Source organism: Prunus mume, linkage group LG8 (genome assembly GCF_029339155.1).
Source record: "Prunus mume cultivar Tortuosa linkage group LG8, ASM2933915v1, whole genome shotgun sequence".
Lineage (NCBI taxonomy): Eukaryota > Viridiplantae > Streptophyta > Magnoliopsida > Rosales > Rosaceae > Prunus > Prunus mume.
Window position 1 is genome coordinate 23592712 of NC_142705.1, and position 19169 is coordinate 23611880.

The 19169-nt window shown below is 36.4% G+C and overlaps 2 protein-coding genes across 3 annotated transcripts; both read right to left on the bottom strand.

Annotated features, from left to right (window-relative positions):
• Positions 1 to 454: 454 nt before the first annotated feature.
• RLP46 (receptor like protein 46) lies at positions 455 to 3683 on the bottom strand. Of its 2 annotated transcripts, XR_016122992.1 has the most exons (2): positions 1098 to 3683; positions 455 to 704 (listed from the first exon to the last, which is right to left on the bottom strand). XR_016122992.1 is itself a non-coding variant. In XM_008242271.3 (1 exon), exon 1 carries the CDS (start codon positions 3566 to 3568, stop codon positions 1187 to 1189), a length of 2382 nt encoding a protein of 793 aa, XP_008240493.2. In that variant the 5' UTR covers positions 3569 to 3683; the 3' UTR covers positions 1014 to 1186. The 2 variants fall into 2 exon arrangements, 1 of the variants encoding a protein (XP_008240493.2); XM_008242271.3 differs by lacking the exon at positions 455 to 704 and having other exon boundaries at positions 1014 to 3683.
• A 1344-nt stretch (positions 3684 to 5027) lies between these two features.
• Positions 5028 to 12545, bottom strand: LOC103338977 (casein kinase 1-like protein HD16). Its single transcript, XM_008242256.2, is given in 18 exon segments — positions 5028 to 5291; positions 5492 to 5680; positions 5797 to 5954; positions 7050 to 7140; positions 7233 to 7407; positions 8496 to 8626; positions 8719 to 8862; positions 8864 to 8938; positions 9035 to 9164; positions 9252 to 9315; positions 9491 to 9585; positions 9658 to 9729; positions 9896 to 9951; positions 10036 to 10105; positions 10232 to 10305; positions 10379 to 10504; positions 10892 to 11353; positions 12102 to 12545. Coding segments are annotated over 17 exon segments (2124 nt in total). The 5' UTR covers positions 11306 to 11353; positions 12102 to 12545; the 3' UTR covers positions 5028 to 5231.
• Between the last annotated feature and the right edge of the window lie 6624 nt (positions 12546 to 19169).

Here is a 19169-nt window from a genome sequence, read left to right on the forward strand (position 1 = left end):
AATAAGCACAGGTTTATATAGCCAATACATTTTTCAGGCTTGTTACGACCTTTCTGCATGGCGGGTTACACATTTGTTTGGTGTGGTACGTGGACCATAACTCGTGCTTGCATATGACGAAATCATGCGTACCCAAGTCGGGCTTCTTCCCTAGTTAAGTGTCGTACTGGGCCATAAATATATTTGAGTCCAGCTTTGGATTTTTTTGGCCTCAACATATCTTAAATAATCAAACACAATTTTATGAGATTTTAGTATAAAGTATACATTGACTTACTGAGGTATCAATATTGGTATAAATTGAATCTTATACTAAAACTGGATTTTCATATTTTGATTTTCTAATAGTTTTAATTGAATCCAAATGGAGGGTACTTCTTTATTTACATTGTAAACTTAAGTAAATTAAGTAATATAAAAATAAATTAATATAAAAGACAAGACATTATTATATTGGGCAATATAAGGCAAAACAAAAACAAAAACAAATAAATAAAAGAATAACAAAGGCGAATGGGAAGCCTACTCGAATCAAAGGTTTCAAATCCTAAGCCCAAACTTTATCCAAACTTAGAATGGACCGGGCCAGTGGGTCAAACTGTGGGGTCAGGCTGGGCTTTGACTCATCGGGCCTCAGGCTGCCCACTTCAGTATGGCCAAATGATACTCCTTAACTCTGCGCAACTGCCACCATCTCTATATATCTATATATATAAAGCAAAAGACAGAAAATGGTAAAACATTCAAAATATAAAAAAAAATGCTCTTGGTTAATTCAAACATTAAGAATTGAAATTATTAATTAAATGAGGATAATATGGTAAATTCAATTTTTCATTTTATAAAATTAAAATTAAAAACAAAATCAGATAATAGGTCATACTTTTCTGGAACATAACTACCCATGTTATCTTTTCTTAATTCTAAAAATAAAATATAAAAAAATAAAAATAAAACCAATTGGCACATAGGGCTAGTGTTTTCTAAAGGCAGGGAAGGGGAGAGAGAGAGGGTCCAATTAACATCATTCCTTAATATTCTTAATTACTACACTTCAAAATATATATGATGAATATAAGATCAGCAGAAATACAAACATTATTTGTAGTAGATGTTCTTGTCTCCTTCTTCAAAAGGTTGTTGTGACTATTCTTGTGTGCTATGGTTCTCAAGAGCACACACATTGTTACCTCTGCCACACGCATTGAGAGCCCCTTCTTGTTCTGGTTGCAACAGTACTAAAATAACCAACAACGTACATTGAGGCCACAGCAGAAAAAAATCCAAAAGGGAATCCAATCCCTGCAGTTGCCCATGAAAACCACCATGTATCGTTCTTCTCATCACTCTCATCTGTTTTGGCAGATGGCGGGTGCTCTTCGGGGCAACCCAACTGAATTTGAACCCCGCACAATCCGCTGTTGTTAGCATATATGTTTGGATCAATCAGTGTATCCATTTGGGGACTCTCAGGAATATGACCAACAAGTTTGTTGTTGCTCAAGTCTAGAGTGTTCAGTTCTTGAAGCTTTGCAAATGTCTGCGGTATTTGGCCTGACAGATTATTGTGAGACAAATCCAAGGTCTCTAAACTCTCCAAATCACCAAATGCCAATGGGATGCTCCCAGAAAGTTCATTGGAAGAAATGTTAAGTAGCTTCAAGCCTTTCAGCCTACCCAAAGAGGATGGAATGTTGCCTGAAAATTGATTATTTGACAGGTCTAGAAGGGAGTAGATGTCAAGATTGTGGCTAGATATGCCTTGCTTTGACTTCTTCCAATTTACAATCAGGTCGTATTCAACTGAGAAGGAGAAGAATGCACCAGGCAAATTTGTTGGGATGTCTGGAGTCTCAATCATTGCAATAAGATTTCCAACACTTGGAGGAACATTTCCACTAAGCAAGTTGTTAGACAGATCCAGGATCCGGAGACTGCTGAGATTTGACAGAGCACCGGAGATCGATCCTCTTATGGAATTGTTTCGCAGATTGAGTACTTGAAGAGAAGATATTTGAGTGAGAAATGTTGGCAAGTCTCCAGTGATGTTGTTATCATGCAGGTCAAGGTGCTCAAGCTGGCTCAGATTGGACAAGTTTTTAGGCAACTCACCAGAGAACTCATTTTGGCCTAGTGAGAGGATTATAGTGTTCAGTCCAAAAGTAGCCGGAACCTTACCTGACAATTTGTTTGACGAAATATCAACGAACGCTAGAAGTGCATCAGGTTTAAAGATTGGAAGCTCACCAGAGAAGTTGTTCCTTGACAAGTCGAGCAAAAGTAGTCTGTATATGTTTGCGATGGATTTTGGCACTGGCCCTGAAAAATTGTTTTCAGACAGCATGAGTATCATGACTGCACAGTTCTCACCCATATCTTCTGGCAATTTTCCCGAAAAGTTGTTTCTTGACAATTCAAGGACTTGTAAACTTCGAGTTTGAAACAAAGGTGGCGGCAAGGAACCTGTGAGCTTGTTGTCTGATAAAAATAGGATCCCAACCTGTAGTTTAGCTAGCCACAGTGGAAATGCTCCTTCGAGCTGGTTTTCACTCAAGTCCAAGAGATCAAGCCTTGTTTGATTGGAAAGCCAAATCGGAATAGGACCTCCAACATCACAGGATCTCAAGGATAATTGAGATAACATGCATTTTGGAGCTATGGTGACATTAGTGTTATTCCACCTTAGTTTATTTCCTCCAAGATGCAAATTCTTCAACTCCTTGAGTTCAAATAGCCACGCTGGGATATCACCATTGAGAATATTCTTGTCCAGCGCAAGTGTTTCCAGCTTGCTCATCTTTTGTATTGATTGTGGAATTCCACCACTCAAATTGTTGTTGCTCAATGCAAGTGTTGAAATGTTCACCAAGTTGCCAATCTCTGCTGGAATCTCCATGGAGAGAGAATTATCCTGCAACTCCAATACTTGCAACTCCCTCAACTGAGACGCCACAGACAATGGTATCCTTCCTGATAGCTTGTTCTGTCGAAGTGACAGCTTACGCAATTCAGTAAGGTTTCCGACCTCTGCAGGGATCACTCCTTGGATGAAATTACCACTTAAATCAAGGTACTCTAGGTACCTTAACTGAAACAGCTGAGGAGGGATATAACCATTGAATCGATTCTCCCCCATGTCAAGATATACTAGCTTGGTCAAATTGGCAAAACCAGCTCCTGGGATCTCCCCTTGCATCGAATTGGAAGCGATGTTGAGCAGCATGAGCGTTGTTATTCGGAAGAGTGGCGCCAGGACATCTGAAGGCACACTTCCATTGAGGACCAGATAGGAAATGTCAAGGCCAGTGATATGTTTTGAAGCTGATGCTGCATGGGAATGGCAAGTGACCAGGTTCCATTGACAACAATCTGAACTGGAATTCCATGACTCTAGTAACTCGGTTACCATTGCTTCATCGGTAGAGTTTGCTGCTAATAAGTTTTCAGTTAATGAAGTTTTGAATTCTAGTAGAGCTTCTTTGTGTTCTTGGGGACAAGAAAAACAAGGCCTTAAGATGAAGAAGAAGATCAAGTATGCAGCAAAAGGTAGGCTCATCAGGCTGGCCATATTGCTTTGCTAATTAATTAAGCAACTCGAGATACTTATAGATGGATCATGAATGTGTTGATGGTAGTCACAAACTAGATATTTTTCTATAAGCTCTTGAGACTCGTGGTCAAACAAATCTGTGTGCTATGTATAATTCCAAATCCAGACATTATGCCTAGGAAATTATCCTTATTTTTGGACTGGGAAATTGTCCTTTATCTTGACTTTTGAGGCTAAATCAATTACCTAAAGATTTTGTGTACATTGGTTTGAAACACTATCAATTAAATCATGCAAATTTGTCTGGTCCTAGGTTCTAATTAAGCTAGGCAATGAAGATCATACCCAAGTCTTGTAGTCAATGACAAGCATATCAGGGTATGTCTTGCCACATTTCTCAACATTAACATTAAGTTAGGCAATGAAGATCATACCCAAGTTTTGTAGTCAATGACAAGCATATCAGGGTATGTCTTGCCACATTTCTCAACATTAAAATGCTTTAAACACATTCCCCCACCCTTCTTCATTTCTCATTTCTACTGTACATTCTATTTTTATCTCTAAAAGGCAAATACTTTTATCGCTAAAAGGTAAAATGAAAATGAAATGGTTACTGAGCGGGCCGTTTGTAGATGATTCAGCATTTTTGCTTTTATCATAAATAACAATATCACCACCAGCTTAGGGACTCCATTGTGATGTGAAGGCCTTATCTTTTTCTTGTTGATGGAACCGCATATCAAACATTCAACACTGCACTGGTGCTATTATCATATACCATTATTCAAGCACTAGTTGTTTTCTATAAATCATTATTCAATCACTAAGTCCTCTTTTATTTTTTCCGTAATTCAAGCACCAAGTCAAGTCAAGTCAATATTTGTTTTATATTGGAGTGGGCAGACAAACATCATGAAAATTCTAGTTGAAAAGTCAAATTTCCCCAACCGACGCTGTACACACACGGGCCCTATAATCTTGTTCTTTGGACTCACCACCACTTTTCTTTGACTCAACTTTTAAGTTCTTGCACAGTTGAATGACTGAGCAGACTACCAAATTATTAAACAGTTTCTGAAAAATCCTACCAGTTTCCAAAGCCAATTGGTGTCCACTATTTTTTATGTTTTCAAGAAAACAAAAACAATTTCAGTAATTTCCAACAGTATAAGAAGAGCAGCTGAATGTTGTCTTCGTTTCTCTAAGAAGTTCTGATCTATTTTTCTCAACAAAGTTTGCCGTGGGTGCTTTGGCCCAATTCAAGAATTAAAACTCAAACCTATTTTCCCAAATAAAGTGTTTTTGTTGCTACTTACCACAACATTCGAACAGAAAACACCTTCCGTGACGAGGTTTAATTCGGAGAATGATTTGCAGTTAATAAGCGATCGGCTTAGCAGCCATAGCTAGGTGAAGTATGCGATATGTTTTCAACAAACTGCTGCTTAGCATCCTAGGTTGTTGAGCGCACATGTTTTCCCAAAATCAATTGTATCATTCATCTATGTTACTTTTTACATTCATAAACTAGGAAGACATTTCATGACATGGTTGGAATTTTTTTTTTTCCCTCAACGTGCAGTGTGAAGATTATCCAGCTGCTCAAAGATCAACTGTAAAACGCTCTCAAAAATTTGAATAGCATTTTTCAGGTAAAAACCACATATACACACACAAATTAGCAAACAGTCCGTCCATGGCAAATTGATGCAATATAGAGATTTTTGGACCATTTTTCCTGCAAAAAACAAACATCAAAGATGATTCATTATCTTGAGATTCATGAAAACAAACAAAAACAAGGCATGAATACCTTATCTATGGTGCTATGCAACTGAACTTTCAGAACCCAGATATTTGAACTCCGTGTTATAAAGAATTAAAGAAAATTAGCACAAGATCACGATGCTCATCGCACACCGATGTTTTCTATCTTACCTTTACATGGCTGCTTGGGAAGGCAGAGGTACGCAGAGTTTCTTGAGTTTCATCCATCAATTTTCGTTTAGGAATGCTCAAAATGAAGGCTGCTTGATCAGTAGTGGCAGCCATGGATGTTATTCTGTAACCACTTTCCCATCGCCTGTGTATACCTTCACTCGGGTATAAGAAATCAAGCTCCACGACCTTGTTTTTCAAATCAAATGTAAGATGGAGAAAATGAGCTATCTTGAAAACAAGAAAGGTGAACAAAACTTACAATTTCAAAAATTCAACACACTTGAATGTGAGTAATAATATACCTGATCAGAATATCCAGCATTCCTGGACATAACGACACCCCAGCGAATGCCAGCGGTTGTCATGGATGTCACATGGAAACCTTCTTTCCACTTCTTATTTATCCACTTGAATGGAAAAGATTCACTCACTTTATATGACTGCTGAGTGTAAGGAGTACCTATATGCAATACGATAGAGTATAAATCACGGCTTAGGACAGTGGTCTAGTAAAGAGAAATATGCAGCCAAAAGAAGAGTCTCATAAAATTAATGTTTCATTTACCAGCAAAAAAGGAAGATGAGCAAAGTGCATGCACAAAGGCACTTATAACATGCAAAAACACACATTCCAATGAGGACTTAAAATTTAATTTTTAAAGTTCTGCATTTAATTTTCAAAAAATTTATTCTTTCTGCGACCTTAAGTTAAAAAAACACCAAGCTTCATGATACAACTCTGTTTATGGTACTCTAACACGACTTTTGCATTGCCAAACTCTATTTATGGTAATTTATCATGACTTTTGCACAGCCCTGACCACTTGACTAAAACCCCGTTGGTATATTCTTGAGCTTCTTCTAGAATGGGGAAATGGTTTTGTAAGGAATGTTGTTACATTGCCCCATGAAAAGAACTATTTGGGGTGAGATCTAATGGAAGAAAATCAATCAAAGCTAATGTTTGGTGGAAGGAAAAGTATTTGGAATCACAATATCAACAGGAGATTTTATCAGCAAGGATGTTCCAAAGAGAATAACGAACCGCAGAGGAGTTAAGCATGGTGCAGAGGCCATCCAAGCAAGAAGAAATATGAGAAGCATTGAAGATAAAGAATATAAACACAGTGGTAGGAGGAAGAAAAACGCAAGTGGAGGATAACTGGGTGTGTGCAGTGGTGCGAAAAGAAAGCTGTTCATGTCTCTTGGGAGAAACTTCAAAGAACAGAATTCAATAAGGCATCGTAGAACGAGAATGTTGCTAGAATAAAAAGAAAAATGAATTAGGTAACTTGCAAAAGGGCATCCTAGATTGAGAATGCTGCATGAAAAAAAACTGAATATGAGAAGAAAACTAGATTCAATCACAACCCTGATATAGCAGAGAAACAAGTGACTATGGATTTGGCAAAATAAGAAGATAATCATATTTCACCGTTGACTAGTACCACAGGAGATACGAAAGCAAAAGAGGTGAAGATGCACACAACATACATTTATACAAAACTAATAGCATTTTTTATTTATTTATTTAATGGTACAAATAAATGCAAACCTTTGGACATAACAACCAAGGAACTCCCATTATTGGCACCAGCTATTGAACTAATATAGAAATTCTTTTCCCACTGTTCCATGATCCAGTCCTGTCCCAAATGAATTAATCAAGATGATCAATATTTCAAGAAGTATATTACTTACGGAAGGATGATAGAATACACTTGTTTCATATGCTAACCTTATGTAGGAAGACAGTTGACAGCTCATAAACCTGGGAAGAGAAACCTGTCCCTGCATCCATGATTAGGGCCCACAGATTTGATGCAGACGCTACAGAGCTGATAAATAATCCATCTTCATTACCCTTGTCAACATGCTGGCTCAGCCTTGTGTCCGCCACATTGTAGTGATATCTACATGTCCAGCAAGAGGCTTACTTAATACTAGGCAAGAAAAGTCCAGTGGGGACACCTAAGTGGTGAATCCACTGCCCTACAAAGGCCATCCTAGGTTTGAGCCTAGACCATGCCCCTTGGTTTCCACACGAAGAGAAAGGAGAAGAAAAACCACCATGCAAGAAAACCATTACCATGCACATAAACATGGGTTTGGGGGAAAATATACCATAAATAAGAACTTAGGTTCATCATCACCTCAAATTGGTAGAGACACTATTCATTCAGTAATTCTTACAGAAACAATCATCAGGAGCATCATTATCAAATGTTTCAAGAAAGTCAGAATCAAAACCATTTATTATCATCTATGAGAAGTCCATAATATATCACTATGCATTTTATCTCAAACTACACTTTACACCTAATTATCTGATACTTTTTCCATTTTGTTTGTCCCTGTGTTGTCATTGTTGTAACTTAAAATACAGGGACCAGATACGAATTGTGAAAAAAGTTGAGGGGGTAAAGTGTAGTTTATCCTCTGACTACAAACATGGTGTAGTACCACCCATTTAATTTATTAGAGAACTTGAATAGGTGAGAAGACATAAGAAACCTATTTTAAAGAACCACTAGAATGAGATACAAAAGATACCAAATAAATAAATATCAGAAGATCTCAATATTAAGTAAAAGATGAAAATAACAATTTAGGGTCACGAGCTTAAAACTAATAGAAAGTTTAAAATCTCGTCTTTTATGTCTAATAACAAAACACCAGCACATGGACCAAAAAAAGGAATGCCATTGCCATCCTTCATAAGTTGGCTAATTTGCTTAAGCACAAATAGTGGTCAAGATAAAGAATTATGCCAAGATTACATACTTGCTTTTGATACTGACAAAGAAGAATTAAAACTGTATAACCTTTCAATGAAAATCAAACATTTAAAATACTTCAACTGCTGACACCTTTTATTAATGTTTCTGTATGGAAATAAAATATGTTTATATGAAAATGAGAAAAAATAGCAAATGTAGGAAAAATTTCACTGCACAATCACACATTATGGGAAATCAAATTAAAGAAATGTATTTTTCACCTTTGCTTCATTGGACGACGTGCATTATACACTGAAATCCACTGGGTAGCAGGACTACCTAAACGAACTTTCTTCTTTGGTTGCTCATCTTCTTCCAAATTTATAGACATTCTTGCCCGCTTTTGCCCAACCTATTTATGCAGAATGTTGAACAAACAGAAAGTTAAAGAAAGAAAAAGAAAAGTGTAAAGGAAAAAAGCTAAAAATGTATAATCAAAATCACCTTAAGAGCTCCATCAATTCTTATCGGCCTTAATGGCATGCATGGCTCTATCAAGCTTTCAAATAAAGATATCAACTTTGCATAATTTGGTTCCTCATCAAATTTCATATTTGTAACAGCTTCAAGAAACTGTTTGAATGGGGGAAGGGCAGAAACAGCACATCAACTCTGGGGAGGTGGCCATCTTTTTCTTACAAACAAGAAAACTCTTGTTATCCCCCTGTAATTTCAAGCAAAACAGTGAACGAAGGTTGTCAAGATTATATGCAAGCAGAATGCAAAGTTACAAACACATTTAACAACGATACCAACTCACCTGATACCCTTGCCAGGGTAACCTTCCTTTAATGAGAAATATTAATGTGTATGCCAAGGACTCAAGATCATCCCTTCGACTTCCAGTCCGACCTAAATGTGCATGTACACTTGCATACCTTATTGTTCCCCTGTCAAAAGTAGTAATGTCAATATATAAAGGACGGACAAATAAAGTCTCAGAAGCACAAATAGAACAATGTCCTAACATTACAAACCTGAATATGTCAGGCCTCTGATCATATTCAACATGTTGACCAGATGCTTCCTTCCATTTAGATGCTGAAACAAAATATAAACATTATACAAGCATTATATACTAAATATGGGAATAGGATTTGCTTCATATTGCTTAAATTTCCTTACTAAAAACAGAAATACCATATCTGACCATGAAACACAAACAGTTCATACTTTAAAGGAAAACATGCAATGAAGAAACATGAGGGCAACATACCCAAGCCAAGATCAATCAGATATAGCTTCTTCTCATCAGGTGTTCCAGGTTGACCAAGTAAAAAATTTTCTGGTTTTACATCTCCATGCACGAACCTAGTTTGAGATGAAAAATTCATGAGCTATTTATACGAACGAGAATAAGTCAAAGCTTCCAATAAGACTTACCCTTTTAAGTGAAGCTTTTCAAGAATTGATATTGCCTCAACTGCAATGCATGCCGCCGTATTGGGTGACATCCTGTTGCAGACATAATAATGTGAATTAAAGGACCGAAATAAACTCTGTTGCACACAGGGAACATTGGGGTGTAGATTCTTGTACAATTGGTTTTTCAGGGGTCTTTTATGTGTGCTTGTGTGAATTTGAGTGTGTTTGTGCGTGAGAGAGAGATAGAGTATCTTACGATTGGCCAACAGAATTCCAAAGGTCCCAAAGACTGGGTCCAAGAATGTCCATGACCTGATATATAAATAACATCCATCAGACAATGTAAATAAGTTTTGAATCCAATCAGATGGTAAGGAACTCCAAAACAAAACTTACCATAATGTAAAAGTCTCCTTGTCGACCCTTGTAATGAACCCAAGGAATTCCATAACATCCATTCAGATGACTTAACAACGTAAAAAGAAGGAAATCAGATAAGACATTTGAAACATTTCAAGATTAATGTAGATAAAATTTAAAGGCGACCATATGTAATCTTTTTCCAACATATTCAGGAATAAACAAAACTCACCTGTACACTTGCCACTCATAAGGAGCGCCGTAACTGCAACCTTTACTATTTCGGTGTTCAAACTTCAAAGCAACCTGTAAAAAGAATCTTAAAGATCATATATTTGTGATTCAGAAAATAAAATTTCCAAAAAATGATATTAAATACCTCAATTGCATCAGGCCCTGTCCTATCAGTGCCACCACTAACCCTTCTACCAACATAAACTTGGCCAAAACCACCCTTGCCCAACTTCCTTTCCACCTTGTACACAGGAGAGTTACCCACTTGTACCTACACCAAGCAACAGAAACACTTAAATTTCTGCATGGACAACAAGACATTTATTAATGGTAATTATCACAATGAAACTGTTGGTGCATCGGCCAACTGAGGGCAAAACTCAATATGTGTACAAGAATCTTCAAGTTCGTTTCACAGAGAAATAACAACATCACCTAATTATATTCGAATTAGTACATTCCACATCTACAGAACTAGTAGAGTGAGGAACATAGAACTTTTAATGCTAATAATCAGCTAAATATCTACCTGCAGAGTATACAGTCATAACAGCTGTTTCTCAAAATAGAAGTCCCAAATCAATGCAATTAATATCCGCGTCTAACACTAAAAAGGAAAAAGGAATCCAATCAAAAGCAATAAGTACAGGGTATATACCCTATCGGGAACAGGTGTCCCGCCTGCTTCCTCTTCACCTCCCATTATTTTATCTGCACTTGCACCACCCTCCATCGCTATATCTTTATCTGCTACAACTTCTACACGATTATAAATGGGTTCGGCTGCTCCTAAAGCAGCAGCTTCAGGACGAACCTCACAAGGTTCAGGGTCTAAATCTATCAACCTAACACCACGACCTCTACCAGCTGCAGTCGCCCTTGTGGGTATTGCCGGTGAAGGACCTTTTGCTACAGCATTACCACCTCTTCCCCTTCCACCACCAGCTCTCCTACGAGGTTTATTCTGAGCAGGCAGTACACAATTTTCAGCTTGGCCAATCGGTGGTTGTGAGGAAGGCTGGAGATCATCAAGCCGTTTTGATCTGCGCACTCCACTTCGTAACTCTGGCATCCTCAGCCCATGCAAATCACATTCCACCCAATAATCCCTTCAGATACTCTGCAACATAAATATCAGGAAAGAAATCACTAAAATTATTAATTAAAACATAATTTACTGTTACAAGCATAAAACTGAAACTATACCACAAACGTAAATCCCTTTGAGCAAGCAAAATAGAAATTTTAAACCCCCTTACAGGCACAAGTCGGACTACATAAATCATACAAATTTATAGTATCATACTATTAATAATTTAGAACTACTACAAAACTGAAACCACAGTGATAAATAGAGAAAATCAAAACAACACAATAAGATAAATTCTGTGAAGCTTGCCTCAATTGCTATCTATAGAGAAAAAGTAAGATGCTGAAAAAGTAAGGATACCATTATGGGGCTACATAATATAGCTTAAGAGATCTACTTTTCAAAAACCAAGCAACAAAGTAAATAGTAAATGTACTCAATAATATAAAATGAATCTATTCCATTTCTGTCTATCTTTTGTTCATTTCTCTTAATCAGTCATTAGCTTCGGCCAAAAGCACGCACCTTCACCAACCTAAGCATTGAAGCAACGATGATTACGACCAAAAACAAATACACTTCCACATTGAACGAAAGAATCAAACGGCTTCATCAACGATACAAATAAATAATCCAAATCAGATCGATTTCTAAGCAATCACCAATCCGATTATCTAAAAAATTTGAAAACTTCGAATACAAAGCGATCATCGAACAAGAGCAAAACAGCTGGGGAAAAAAAAAAAAAAAAAAAAAAGCAAAATATGAATTTACTCACCGATCGGTTGCTGAAAACCGAGAAAGCACAAGGATCGGAGGCTGAGACTGAATCAAAGACGCATGAAGAAGGCGATCGGTTCCCTTCAGATCGTCTTGTTCTTCAGTGAAAACAAAGCGACAGAGGCACACACATTTCTCTTATCAGAAGCTCAAAAGGATTTTTCTTTTTCTTATTTGTTGTCTTTTTTGGTATTGAGAGACTTGATGCTCAAAGGCTATAAATATAGGTAAGCCCTGAGCCTTTCTAGATGTTTTTTTTTTGTAAAAAAAATAAAATAATTTTTCATTTTATTTTATTTTGTCTCAAAAAAATAAAAGAAAATAATATTTGGTGATGATGGTGGTGTGGTGTGTTCTGGTTTCGTGTGTTGTGTGTGTCTTCTCTTTCTCTATCTAGAAACTCACTTTCTCTCTCTTTTGTTCTCTTTGTTATGTTTGTGTTGTGTGTATGTATTGACTGCTGATATGTATATAAATGGGCTTCCTTCTCATCTCTCTCTCTCTCTCTCTCTCTCTCTCTCTATAAATATGTGTAAAATGAAGGTGTGGTGTGGTGTGAAATGGTGTCCAAATAGGGCTTCTTGTGTGGTTTTATATGGGAAAGAAATGGGACATGCAATGTGGCCTTGTAATAACCAAAAGGATATCTATCTCCTTTTCTTTTCAAAATATTAATTAATTAATTATTATTATTATTATAATATGAGTTTTCAACAGTCTGTCAGACTCAATTTTACCTTTTCAAATTACAACATAAAAACAATGTGCTTGTGAGTTTACACAAAATCCTTGCTTTGCATGACCTAGTTATTTTTTTTCCATTCAAAATTGATTGGTGTTTTTCTTTTTCTTTTTCTTTTTTACCAACTACAGATATAATATATTCTCTTGCTTTCCAAAATTCATAATAAATTAGTTAGTTTGAATGGTAACACAATGGCATAAAGTATAAGCTAAATGATAATGAATATAAGACTAATAAAATTTTACAAACTAGGCATTTCATATTCCATAGGCCAAGGTTAAAAAGTGATTATCAAGCCATCAACATCCACAGCATAAAAATCTTATAGTCAAATGTCTAGATTATTATATATTAACATGCTTTTCCTTCTCAAAACGCAACAATTTTACAAATTCTATGAAAATCCACACGCACACACAAAAATAATGATAATAATAATAATAGTTTTTTAGTTTTTTTTAAGTGGTTAGGGTCATACAAATTTTTGTTTCTTTTTCCTGCCATATGGCAGTAATAGTAAGTAAATAACATATTGATCCCTACATAAATACTTCCATTTGAACTAATGTGTGGTGTGATTACAAGGCAATATAAAGAATTCAAACCCCACCTTACACATAAATTATTTTATTTTATTTTTGTTAATAGACAAAACTATCAATTATGATAAACGATCCCATGTTAAAAATCACCTCTTATATTCTCTTTTAATATTCGTTTAATGGATAACTTGTGATTAACTTTTTTCTCTTGGGAGCTTTTTCTTCATCACATTAACCAAATGTGTATGGTCAGCATCACTCTTAAAAGGTGACACATATCCCATGATTAATCTTAGTTAACTTTATGTGAGAATAAAATTAAAAATTTAAAAAGAGCCCATATCTCGTTTCTCTCTCCGTCCTAAGGGAGACATAGGCAACTACCAAAATGTCCTAAGGGAGACGTAGGTCATCTACCAAAACGTCATAAGGGAGACATATGCCACATTCGAAACATCCTAAGGGAGAAGCAGAAGAGCACCATTTAAGTAAGCAGTGGGTAAATACCTTCTGAGGACATTGCATGCCACAAAGTACATACCAAGGTAGGGGTCATCATTTGGCCCACGGGCCCGTGGGTTGATGGGGGTCTGCTCGACCCATTGAGAAAAAGTTCGACCTGGGCCGTTGCGAGCCATGGGCCAAACCAGCCGATCTTTAATGGGCTAGGCTTGGGCTTAGGTGTTTAAAGTCCAGCCTGGCTCATAAGCCCGGCCCGTAGGCCCATATATTTTATATAAATATGAATTTAGTTTAAAAGTTAAAGGAAATGGAGACACACACAAGGGGTTTCGAACCCCTGCCACTTTCATCCCAATCAACAACTTATAAACCATATCATCAACTTAATGATTATATGCTACACCATTTGATATTTATATATGTTTCATCAAACACCTTACCACAACTGAATTTAAGCCGTATCAATAATGTTGGAGCTACATCAAACTACGTCAACTTAGAAGGCACTTCTTCCATGTCCTCTTTTAGAGATTTAAAGTGAAGAGAATGTCACAAGAGTTCATATGAATTTTTTCTGTAGTTTTCTAAATTTTATTTTATGTATTGTGAATTTTTGAAATGAACAAAGAAAAAAATAAAGACATAAACAAATAATAAATGTAAATAGAGAACTATGAGAAAAAAAAAATGGAAACATATAAACATGCAAAAACATAAAAAATAAAGAATTGACAAAAAAAAACATCAATACTAACAAAATTACAAAATAAAGTAGGCCTATTTCGGCCCGGCCCGGCCTGATGGACATTTTCAAGCCTAACCCATGGGCCGAGCTTGGACTTTGATTTTTTCTTTTTAAATCCGGCCCGGGCTGGCCCATTATTTTATCTCCCCTTTTTAAAGCCCAGGTTGGCCCATTGACGAGGCCTATCCCAAGGTATGTGCTTTGTCTTAAAAATAACAATATCAAAAGCAATAAACGATAAACATTTCCTCAAGAACACATTTTGATTCTCTTCAGAACATTGAACATCCATGTCTAGTTGTAATGGTAAAATTTTGGTGTTACAAAAGATACATAGAGATTCTCTTGTCTATCTTTGCCTACTTCATCAAAAGAATATGATACATGAAAATGAGTAACGACGTTAAGTTCCGGCCACTTTTTGGTCGTGGTCCAAGAACAAAAGTTGCTCCCCTCGTTGTCCTGATCATGTAGGTATAGATATTGATGGGTGTTTCAAGAATTTTTTGGTCGCTAGAATTTCTCAAGACACCCACGCTTTGACAGCATGTGTGGCGTGGGCCAGGTTTGGGTGACCCATTTAGTCCTAAAATAATCTTCATGTCATCCCGAGCATGACGGTGTACTCAGATTTGAATTTGGTTATCGTTTGACGGTTGGTCACATTTACTCATATTAGGCGTTATCCAGGTTTGATATGTTCGGACCGTTGGATCGACCCTATTTCCAAATATGTTGATCTAGGTACCTCTATGATCGTATAGGAATTTGCGGATCAAGAATCTGAGCCCCGAATGCTTCGAGTCAATGATTCAGAGATTACGTAAAACGGTGACCATCGATCGTGCGATCGCAAGCGACCTGACCGCTCGATTTGGACCGAATCAGACTTACAGAACATTGGATACTTCGTCTTCATTTCACCATCCTCATCTGAAGAGTGGTTTGGTGAATTGAAAGATTTTTCTGAGTTTGTATCCGAGTCTTCTTCATGATCAAAAGCCATAAAATCCTTAGGTAGATAGGTATTTCCTACTTTCCCAAAACTGGATTGCATATTTCCATCAAACAGGTTATTGTCATCAATGGCAGCATCATTATCACTTTCATATATTTCTTTATATGATTCATCACCATTGTCTTGAAGATCTCTTACTCTCCTCTTACCATCAACGTCAAACTCTTCTTCACTATCCTCTTCATCATCAACATTGACAGGTACCTCTATCCTATCTTCATTGCCAATATTATGTCCATACACAGGCACTTCTATTGTTCTCATGTTGTCATTACCCACTTCTTATCCACCATCAAAGGAAATTTGCGAAGTTTGATTAAAAATATCATCAAAATATTCATCTGGAACCTCATCAAATACTTCGACATAAGGAAATCGTGGAGGGCCAGCATCTGAAAAATTAATGCCTTGAGAAAGAAAATATTTCTTTACTTTATGTGGATCAAAGCATTCAGAGCTATTAAATAACAAATGGCATACATATTGCTTTACTTAATGCAAATAGTGGACCATTGTGTTTCCCAAACTCCCAATACACACACTATTTTTTACAATTTTCAACCATCATAGCAACAAAGCAATAACTTTCCAAATCCAAAGTTACAGAACAAAACAAGGTCATTCGAATAAGAAAAACAAAACAAAACAAAGCCACAAAACAAAAGAATGGAATAAACAAAAGCGAGAACATAGAAGAGTGCAAAAACAAAGTTCTTGGGATTGCCATTGCCACCATTTTTGAAGATTGACATTGTCCCAAGCTATTCAGTGAGAGCATCAATCAAGAATCTGGCCAAGTAAAAAAACAGACAAAAACAAAAGGCTTAATAAAAAGTGGAAAATGGGAGAGGTTGGATGAACAAGGAAAGTGCAGATTGGTTGGGGTGGCAACTGTTGATCCTATTGATGACTTTCTGATTAACTCCTTCATTGGCCTACCCACTAAATGCCTTGCCGACCTCAATGCTATCATTTTCTTGTCTTAGTTCTTAGTGGTTTCAAGAGAGACAATCATTCCTTTTTCTGTAGAGTAATATATATATATATATATATATAATCAACACTGAAAATCAAGCTTTTTCTCTAAATTTCAAAAAAATTACCCACTTCATGGGTTGCATACGGAATTTATACTAATTCCTCTAATGATGATCATTAAAATTTATATATGTGAGTATTACATAGCCTTACACTAAAATGTAAATGAATTTGACTGTTTAACAAGTGATGATTACAAAAATTATAGCTATTTTATGATTTTTTTTCTTTTTCTTTTTCCTTTGTTGTTATCATTCTCTTTCTACAACTATATAAACATCATTTGCTTTTAGAAATGGCATTGGAACCTACTTATATGCATTGAAAACTTGAATAAAAGAAAGTTATAAAACAATTTCGCACAGAAAACTGAACCTTTAAAGATTTTGAGTTTACCTGGATTATTGAAGCCTCCATCAACTTCACCTCTCTTCTTCACCTCCATCGACTTCACCTCCCTAAACCCTATTGAAGTTATGCTAGTCTTTTCGCACCCTCACGTTGCACTTAATTGAAAGCCTAGATGAATTTCACTAAATTTTTAAGAGCCTTAATCCTAATCTGCTTCAAAATAGCCAATTTCGCGCGCCCTAGGGAAGAGGAAGAGACAAGTTGCTTTGGATTGACAAAATTGCCCCTCCACGTGAGAGGCACATGTTTACTTTGTTAAAGAAATTAACAAAAATTTTAACATGTCCTTGAATTGCTTCAAATATGAAACTACATGATTAAAAGTGACGAAATTGTAACTGCAGGGTCAAAAGTAGTTCAAGTGCCAAACGATAGGGACCAAAAGTGACTTTTGGCCTTATTTAATATTATTATGATTATTATTAAAGTATATGGATTGGGTGATATCGGGTTATTTATGAAAGCCTATTATTTTAATTGTGGAATATAGTATTTTATGGAAATTAAGTGTAAACAAGTTTTGATTATTATTTGAATTGTTTTTAGGTCTTTATGGAATATATGCTTGAGAGTTTATTTTCTATACTATGAATAAATATTTGGAAAAATTGAATTAAGGAAGGGAATATTATCTTTATAATATTTATATAAGGGTTATAAACCTCACCATCATATGTACCTTCCCTATTCACTATACCCACACGTGGCATTGGATTTTCCGGCATGTGGGCTTCCTTGGTTACTGACGTCTGGTTATTTTACCACACGTGGCGTTGGATTTTTCCGGCGCGTGGTAAAGAACCCGGACATATTTGATATTGGTTCATTTACCCACACATAGCGTTGGATTTTCCGGTGTGTATGCTCAATTGAATACTGGTTACTTTACCACACGTGGCGTTGGATTATTCCGGCGTATGATAAAGGATCCGGACATTTTGATTACTGTTACTTTACTACACATGGCGTAGGACTCTGCTAAGGTTTGAGAATTTTAAACTGCGTTTTTACAGGTTGAAAATATTTGTTAAGTCTGTTTATTATGGGACACTCTGCCGAAATTTTGGCAGAAAGTCTCGACTCTTTCCTCCTTTGATTTGGAAGAGAGGCTAGGATGTTAGTAAGTGGGCCCGGCATCGGTTGGATGTCCGAAAAACCATAGGATCCATCACGGATTTCGAGGAATTCTGGCAGGTCCTATCATGCAGATCAAGCATTTACCAACTGGAATCTTTATCCATCAATCAACATATACATAAAAAGTTTGAAAATGATTTTACATGGATAAAGCCCATCCATTAAGTAGCCTCATGGTTGTTCGATCACTTGATGTAAAAAAATATCATTTTTGCCCACGAGAAGATAACGAAGAATTACTTTGTCTTGAAGTACCATACCTTAGTTCAATTGGAGCTTTAATGTATCTTGCAAATTGTACACGGCCTTATATAGCTTTTTGTGTCAATTTATTAGCAAGGTATAGCTCTGCACCAACTAAAAGACATTGGAATGGTGTTAAACACATACTACGGTATCTTCGTGGAACAACTGACATGAGTTTATTTTATTCAAAAGGATCAAAATCCCAAATAGTTGGCTATGCTGATGCTGGTTATCGTTCTGATCCACATAAAGCTAGATCACAAACAGGGTATGTGTTCACTTGTGATGGTGCTGCTATATCACGGCGGTCTATAAAGCAAACATTAGCCGCCACTTCTTCAAACCATTCTGAAATATTAGCATTGCATGAAGCAAGCCAGGAATGTATATGGCTGAGATCTATGATACAACATATTCAAGAAATAAGTGGGTCAACTTCAATAAAAAATTCTCCAACATTACTATATGAAGATAACGCTGCTTGTATTGCTCAAATCACAAATGGATACATCAAAGGTGACAGAACCAAGCACATTTCCCCAAAAATGTTCTACATGCATGAAATTAAGAAGAATGGTGACAGATGTTCAACAAATACAATCCATCAACAACTTTGTAGATTTATTCACTAAAGCACTGCCAACTACAACATTCAGAAATATAGTCAACAATATTGGAATGCGTCAACTCAAGGATCTTTTGTCAGCATCAGGGGGAGCGTG